The following is an 8,903-nucleotide window of genomic DNA, read 5'->3' as shown; positions in this document are numbered from 1 at the left end:
CTAATTCTGGTGTCTGGGTCAGACGAAACTCGGACTACAAACGTGTATCAGTCGTGATGTCTAATTCTGGTGTCTGGGTCAGAGGAAACTCGGACTACAATTGTGTATCAGTCATGATGTCTAATTCTGGTGTCTGGGTCAGAGGAAACTCGGACTACAAACGTGTATCAGTCATGATGTCTAATTCTGGTGTCTGGGTCAGACGAAACTCGGACTACAAACGTGTATCAGTCATGATGTCTAATTCTGGTGTCTGGGTCAGAGGAAACTCGGACTACAATTGTGTATCAGTCATGATGTCTAATTCTGGTGTCTGGGTCAGAGGAAACTCGGACTACAATTGTGTATCAGTCATAATGTCTAATTTTGGTGTCTGGGTCAGAGGAAACTCGGGCTACAAACGTGTATCAGTCATAATGTCTAATTCTGGTGTCTAGGTCAGAGGAAACTCGGGCTACAAACGTGTATCAGTCATAATGTCTAATTCTGGTGTCTGGGTCAGAGGAAACTCGGACTACAATTGTGTATCAGTCATAATGTCTAATTCTGGTGTCTGGGTCAGAGGAAACTCGGGCTACAAATGTGTATCAGTCATGATGTCTAATTCTGGTGTCTGGGTCAGACGAAACTCGGACTACAAACGTGTATCAGTCATAATGTCTAATTCTGGTGTCTGGGTCAGAGGAAACTCGGACTACAAACGTGTATCAGTCATGATGTCTAATTCTGGTGTCTGGGTCAGACGAAACTCGGACTACAAACGTGTATCAGTCATGATGTCTAATTCTGGTGTCTGGGTCAGAGGAAACTCGGACTACAATTGTGTATCAGTCATGATGTCTAATTCTGGTGTCTGGGTCAGAGGAAACTCGGACTACAATTGTGTATCAGTCATAATGTCTAATTTTGGTGTCTGGGTCAGAGGAAACTCGGACTACAAACGTGTATCAGTCATAATGTCTAATTCTGGTGTCTGGGTCAGAGGAAACTCGGGCTACAAACGTGTATCAGTCATAATGTCTAATTCTGGTGTCTGGGTCAGAGGAAACTCGGACTACAAACGTGTATCAGTCATGATGTCTAATTCTGGTGTCTGGGTCAGAGGAAGCTCGGGCTACAATTGTGTATCAGTCATAATGTCTAATTCTGGTGTCTGGGTCAGAGGAAACTCGGACTACAAACGTGTATCAGTCATAATGTCTAATTCTGGTGTCTAGGTCAGAGGAAACTCGGGCTACAAACGTGTATCAGTCATAATGTCTAATTCTGGTGTCTGGGTCAGAGGAAACTCGGACTACAATTGTGTATCAGTCATAATGTCTAATTCTGGTGTCTGGGTCAGAGGAAGCTCGGGCTACAATTGTGTATCAGTCATAATGTCTAATTCTGGTGTCTGGGTCAGAGGAAACTCGGACTACAAACGTGTATCAGTCATGATGTCTAATTCTGGGGTCTGGGTCAGAGGAAACTCGGGCTACAAACGTGTATCAGTCATAATGTCTAATTCTGGTGTCTGGGTCAGAGGAAACTCGGGCTACAAACGTGTATCAGTCATAATGTCTAATTTTGGTGTCTGGGTCAGAGGAAACTCGGGCTACAATTGTGTATCAGCCATAATGTCTAATTCTGGTGTCTGGGTCAGAGGAAACTCGGACTACAAACGTGTATCAGTCATGATGTCTAATTCTGGTGTCTGGGTCAGAGGAAACTCGGACTACAAACGTGTATCAGTCATGATGTCTAATTCTGGTGTCTGGGTCAGAGGAAACTCGGACTACAAACGTGTATCAGTCATGATGTCTAATTCTGGTGTCTGGGTCAGAGGAAACTCGGGCTACAATTGTGTATCAGTCATAATGTCTAATTTTGGTGTCTGGGTCAGAGGAAACTCGGACTACAAACGTGTATCAGTCATAATGTCTAATTCTGGTGTCTGGGTCAGAGGAAACTCGGGCTACAAACGTGTATCAGTCATAATGTCTAATTCTGGTGTCTGGGTCAGAGGAAACTCGGGCTACAAACGTGTATCAGTCATAATGTCTAATTTTGGTGTCTGGGTCAGAGGAAACTCGGGCTACAATTGTGTATCAGTCATAATGTCTAATTCTGGTGTCTGGGTCAGAGGAAACTCGGACTACAAACGTGTATCAGTCATGATGTCTAATTCTGGTGTCTGGGTCAGAGGAAACTCGGACTACAAACGTGTATCAGTCATGATGTCTAATTCTGGTGTCTGGGTCAGAGGAAACTCGGACTACAAACGTGTATCAGTCATGATGTCTAATTCTGGTGTCTGGGTCAGAGGAAACTCGGGCTACAATTGTGTATCAGTCATAATGTCTAATTTTGGTGTCTGGGTCAGAGGAAACTCGGACTACAAACGTGTATCAGTCATAATGTCTAATTCTGGTGTCTGGGTCAGAGGAAACTCGGGCTACAAACGTGTATCAGTCATAATGTCTAATTCTGGTGTCTGGGTCAGAGGAAACTCGGGCTACAAACGTGTATCAGTCATGATGTCTAATTCTGGTGTCTGGGTCAGAGGAAACTCGGACTACAAACGTGTATCAGTCATAATGTCTAATTTTGGTGTCTGGGTCAGAGGAAACTCGGGCTACAAACGTGTATCAGTCATAATGTCTAATTCTGGTGTCTGGGTCAGAGGAAACTCGGGCTACAAACGTGTATCAGTCATAATGTCTAATTCTGGTGTCTGGGTCAGAGGAAACTCGGGCTACAAACGTGTATCAGTCATAATGTCTAATTTTGGTGTCTGGGTCAGAGGAAACTCGGGCTACAATTGTGTATCAGTCATGATGTCTAATTTTGGTGTCTGGGTCAGAGGAAACTCGGGCTACAAACGTGTATCAGTCATGATGTCTAATTTTGGTGTCTGGGTCAGAGGAAACTCGGACTACAAACGTGTATCAGTCATAATGTCTAATTCTGGTGTCTGGGTCAGAGGAAACTCGGGCTACAATTGTGTATCAGTCATAATGTCTAATTCTGGTGTCTGGGTCAGAGGAAACTCGGACTACAAACGTGTATCAGTCATGATGTCTAATTCTGGTGTCTGGGTCAGAGGAAACTCGGACTACAAACGTGTATCAGTCATGATGTCTAATTCTGGTGTCTGGGTCAGAGGAAACTCGGACTACAATTGTGTATCAGTCATGATGTCTAATTCTGGTGTCTGGGTCAGAGGAAACTCGGACTACAATTGTGTATCAGTCATAATGTCTAATTCTGGTGTCTGGGTCAGAGGAAACTCGGACTACGAACGTGTATCAGTCATAATGTCTAATTCTGGTGTCTGGGTCAGAGGAAACTCGGGCTACAATTGTGTATCAGTCATAATGTCTAATTCTGGTGTCTGGGTCAGAGGAAACTCGGACTACAAACGTGTATCAGTCATGATGTCTAATTCTGGTGTCTGGGTCAGAGGAAACTCGGACTACAAACGTGTATCAGTCATGATGTCTAATTCTGGTGTCTGGGTCAGAGGAAACTCGGACTACAAACGTGTATCAGTCATGATGTCTAATTCTGGTGTCTGGGTCAGAGGAAACTCGGGCTACAATTGTGTATCAGTCATAATGTCTAATTTTGGTGTCTGGGTCAGAGGAAACTCGGACTACAAACGTGTATCAGTCATAATGTCTAATTCTGGTGTCTGGGTCAGAGGAAACTCGGGCTACAAACGTGTATCAGTCATAATGTCTAATTCTGGTGTCTGGGTCTGAGGAAACTCGGGCTACAAACGTGTATCAGTCATGATGTCTAATTCTGGTGTCTGGGTCAGAGGAAACTCGGACTACAAACGTGTATCAGTCATAATGTCTAATTTTGGTGTCTGGGTCAGAGGAAACTCGGGCTACAAACGTGTATCAGTCATAATGTCTAATTCTGGTGTCTGGGTCAGAGGAAACTCGGGCTACAAACGTGTATCAGTCATAATGTCTAATTCTGGTGTCTGGGTCAGAGGAAACTCGGGCTACAAACGTGTATCAGTCATAATGTCTAATTTTGGTGTCTGGGTCAGAGGAAACTCGGGCTACAATTGTGTATCAGTCATAATGTCTAATTTTGGTGTCTGGGTCAGAGGAAACTCGGGCTACAAACGTGTATCAGTCATGATGTCTAATTTTGGTTTCTGGGTCAGAGGAAACTCGGACTACAAACGTGTATCAGTCATAATGTCTAATTCTGGTGTCTGGGTCAGAGGAAACTCGGGCTACAATTGTGTATCAGTCATAATGTCTAATTCTGGTGTCTGGGTCAGAGGAAACTCGGACTACAAACGTGTATCAGTCATGATGTCTAATTCTGGTGTCTGGGTCAGAGGAAACTCGGACTACAAACGTTTATCAGTCATGATGTCTAATTCTGGTGTCTGGGTCAGAGGAAACTCGGACTACAATTGTGTATCAGTCATGATGTCTAATTCTGGTGTCTGGGTCAGAGGAAACTCGGACTACAATTGTGTATCAGTCATAATGTCTAATTCTGGTGTCTGGGTCAGAGGAAACTCGGACTACGAACGTGTATCAGTCATAATGTCTAATTCTGGTGTCTGGGTCAGAGGAAACTCGGGCTACGAACGTGTATCAGTCATGATGTCTAATTCTGGTGTCTGGGTCAGAGGAAACTCGGGCTACAAACGTGTATCGGTCATTATGTCTAATTCTGGTGTCTGTGTCAGAGGAAACTCGGGCTACAATTGTGTATCAGTCATGATGTCTAATTCTGGTGTCTGTGTCAGAGGAAACTCGGGCTACAATTGTGTATCAGTCATGATGTCTAATTCTGGTGTCTGGGTCAGAGGAAACTCGGGCTACAAACGTGTATCAGTCATAATGTCTAATTTTGGTGTCTGGGTCAGAGATAACTCGGACTACAAGCGTGTATCAGTCATAATGTCTAATTTTGGTGTCTGGGTCAGAGGAAACTCGGGCTACAAACGTGTATCATTCATAATGTCTAATTCTGGTGTCTGGGTCAGAGGAAACTCGGGCTACAAACGTGTATCAGTCATAATGTCTAATTCTGGTGTCTGGGTCAGAGGAAACTCGGGCTACAAACGTGTATCATTCATAATGTCTAATTCTGGTGTCTGGGTCAGAGGAAACTCGGGCTACAAACGTGTATCAGTCATAATGTCTAATTCTGGTGTCTGGGTCAGAGGAAACTCGGGCTACGAACGTGTATCAGTCATGATGTCTAATTCTGGTGTCTGGGTCAGAGGAAACTCGGACTACAAACGTGTATCAGTCATGATGTCTAATTCTGGTGTCTGGGTCAGAGGAAACTCGGACTACAAACGTGTATCAGTCATAATGTCTAATTCTGGTGTCTGGGTAAGAGGAAACTCGGGCAACAAACGTGTATCATTCATAATGTCTAATTCTGGTGTCTGGGTCAGAGGAAACTCGGGCTACAAACAGGTGTCGTTCATAATATCAAGTTCTGGGGTCTGGGTCAGAGGAAACTCGGGCTACAAACGGGTATCGGTCATAATATTTAATTCTGGGGTCTGGGTCAGAGGAAACTCGAGCTACAAACGTGTATCGGTCATTATGTCTAATTCTGGTGTCTGGGTCAAAGGAAACTCGGACTACAAACGTGTAACATTCATAATGTCTAGTTCTGGTGTCTGGGTCAGAGGAAACTCGGGCTACAAACGTGTATCAGTCATAATGTTCAATTCTGGTGTCTGGGTAAGAGGAAACTCGAGCTACAAACGTGTATCAGTAATGATGTCTAGTTCTGGTGTCTGGGTCAGAGGAAACTCGGACTACAAACGTGTAACATTCATAATGTCTAGTTCTGGTGTCTGGGTCAGAGGAAACTCGGGCTACAAACGTGTATCAGTCATAATGTCTAATTCTGGTGTCTGGGTCAGAGGAAACTCGAGCTACAAACCTGTATCGGTCATTATGTCTAATTCTGGTGTCTGGGTCAGAGGAAACTCGGGCTACAAACGTGTATCAGTCATGATGTCTAGTTCTGGTGTCTGGGTCAGAGGAAACTCGGACTACAAACGTGTAACATTCATAATGTCTAGTTCTGGTGTCTGGGTTAGAGGCAATCAGCTAAACCGTCGGTATAACACATATTGGTCGTATGGACTCCATATACACAGTTACTTAAGATGTAACTCATTTTTTATAACATGTGTTTTTAAATTAGCATGCACGTAAACTTTCATTTTCGTCGCAGTTTTATCTGAATATTGTTTTCATCACACCCATATCTATGACCCAAAAGGCTAGACTGCAACTAAAACATTAGATATAGAAAGAAAATATATGTTGAACCCTTAGTTACCCTTTAATGACAATTTCATTCGTTTCGTTATTGAAATATGCTAACGGACAGGATGACAGACACCCTCCACGTCATCAATTATAGCAGGCATGATCAATTAACCGTTAAGGGCCGAAACCAAACCGAATCATAACGGAATCGGCCGAAATATTGCGATCACATCTCGCTCGGCAATGTATTGATCGTCAAAGCTTTGAATAAACCTGAGCCACAGCAAAATTGAAAATAAGTTATAACGCGTCTGGTAAAAAAAATAGCGATATGGTCAAAGCAAACTCGGCCGACATTGATCTCATTTTTTATGAATTTGAGCCAGGCTGCAAGAGAGTTTATATTGTATATTGATTTTACACAGTTTATTTAAAGAGCATTGCTACAGATCAAGAACTGCATGTACATCAAATGTTACAGGATAAAGGACCATTATTGCCGTCCTACGGGGACCAGAAGTGGACAATGTGACCGTGAGATGAAGAAATCCAGTGGGGCCGCGGTGGCCGAGTGGTTAAGGTGTCCTGACACTTTATCACTAGCCCTCCACCACTGGGACTTGAGTTCGAAACCTACGTGGGACAGTTACCAGGTACTGACCTAAGCCGGTGTTTTTTCTTTGGGTATTCCGACTCTCCTCCATCACACAAACTTGGCACGTCCTTAAATGAACCTGGCTGTTAATATGATCTTCAACACAAACAAACAAACAAACAATGTTTAAATCCAGAGATATGTTGGGATCGTACGGAATCGGGACCGATCTCTGTTGTAAAGGCTCCGTCCTCGATAGAGAGACATTGCCACAATCGCTCTAGATAGCAAGTAGCGAGTCGACAAAAGAGGTAGCCACCAACTACTACAGCGAAAATTTCCCTCAAAATGACCATGGCTGTTCACGGACGATCAAGAATATCGTGGACAATATGACGCATCTCAAATATGCCACGTGCTACAGTTTAAGGTTTGTTCCGACTACGATGCAAGTTAATACGTAATACATGTAGATATAAACGTACATATTGTATTTGGTTGACCTGTTGATGTGAATGATGAATCATTTGCCTGTTTTACTTATAAAGAGTATGCTATTTACTGATTGAATGATTTAACAGACTTGGCTAAATGCTTGCTTACTTGATTGTTGATTGGTTGGTTGAATCGTTTTTGATTAATTAGCAAATTAATGTTTTCCTGTGTTATTTGAATATCTTTTTTATTCCTGTATTTGCAAAAATGTAGTTACACCAATAACATTTTTATACATATCTTCATTAAAATAGCATACAAGTTGAATACTTCGGAGATAAAAACCGAATTCGGGCTTTTTATTTCCTTGACGAGAAGACAAATTGGGGTACTATATTCAAATTCAATTCAATAACAATAATTTGTTGAATTTTTGTAGAAATTACATAATTGTTGAATACCATTTTGTATAGCTTAGTGAAACACAATATAATGTGATTTTTGGCACAACTATTTTTACTTGTATCCAATAACTTAAAGATGTACATGGCTTGAAACAAACAGGTTAAACAAAAAACCAAAAACCAGACTTGTATATCAGGAAAAAGAAAAAAGAGCTCGATTGCGCTAAGTGGGTACAATATAATTTCCTCGAAATTAATTATAGATTCCCTTAAAATTCCAGAGATAACAAGATAGGTAAGAGTGAAGTCAATCGATGGAACGGCAATGCACTCTGGGAGAGGCGTGAAGTACGATAGAGTTACTTCCCTTTTTGCCTTACACGAGTTACCGAATGTCATATCTCTTCAAGAGTGCATTGCGGTATACACGTGTTATGAAGGGAACCGCAATGTACTCTGGGATAGATTGATTTCCAGTATCTAATGTCACCGGTGTTTTATTTTGTGCCCAGAAATACGAATGTTTAAGAAGTCATATTTACTGTCACGACTGTAAAAGAACGGTCAGAATACCGACATGTGAGCTTTGTCATAACGCAATTTGTAATGAAAAAACCTCTTTTTTTACCAGATATATTGTCATTAGATGGAAAAATTATGATTATTAATTGTGTCGTCATTACAAATTGCGTGGTGACAAAGATTTATCGTTACTCTAATAGTGTTTGTTACTAAATATATACAGCGGAAAACTTAAATACAGGCAGGGGAATCAAGAGTTTGAAATTGATATATTTTAAAATGAGGTATGTACACGCATCAGCAGAGACTTGCATCTGGTATACAAGTGGTATAAGTACGACAGAGTTGCTTCCCTTATTGTTCCTTCAGACAAGTTCACATCAGTTATACGCGTTCAAGATAATTTTGTAAGAGAACTTTGGCATATAAGTACCGGTCAAATCTGTTTCATGTGAAGGAGAACAATGATATATATTTGTGAGGCAGCTCCTGTTAAATACTATTCTCAGTCAAATAATCATTTCAAACTTTATATTTAACCTTTAACCCAAACAATATAAACTATCTGGTGATATATAATTTCTAAATTTCATCAGTGGATATTTACCATTGTATGGCACTGCCACTATATAACCCTACCAATTCAGTTGCGAGTTCACCAGCCTATGAACTGCCAACAGGAAGTGATCT

The 8,903-nt window shown here is 41.7% G+C and overlaps 2 protein-coding genes across 2 annotated transcripts; both read left to right on the top strand.

Moving 5' to 3' along the window:
• Positions 1–1,376: 1,376 nt before the first annotated feature.
• LOC117315844 (uncharacterized transmembrane protein DDB_G0289901-like) lies at positions 1,377–3,743 on the top strand. The gene has a single exon (XM_033870248.1). The coding sequence runs from the start codon at positions 1,377–1,379 to the stop codon at positions 3,741–3,743; it is 2,367 nt and encodes a 788-aa protein (XP_033726139.1).
• A 333-nt stretch (positions 3,744–4,076) lies between these two features.
• On the top strand, positions 4,077–8,048 carry LOC117315843 (uncharacterized transmembrane protein DDB_G0289901-like). The gene is made up of 2 exons (XM_033870247.1): positions 4,077–6,103; positions 7,973–8,048. Exons 1-2 carry the CDS (start codon positions 4,077–4,079, stop codon positions 8,046–8,048), a joined length of 2,103 nt encoding a protein of 700 aa, XP_033726138.1.
• Positions 8,049–8,903: the final 855 nt, after the last annotated feature.

This window comes from Pecten maximus, chromosome 17 (genome assembly GCF_902652985.1).
Source record: "Pecten maximus chromosome 17, xPecMax1.1, whole genome shotgun sequence".
NCBI classification, from domain to species: domain Eukaryota; kingdom Metazoa; phylum Mollusca; class Bivalvia; order Pectinida; family Pectinidae; genus Pecten; species Pecten maximus.
The sequence above is the reverse complement of the archived record's forward strand: the minus strand, read 5'-3'. Positions and strand labels throughout refer to the sequence as shown.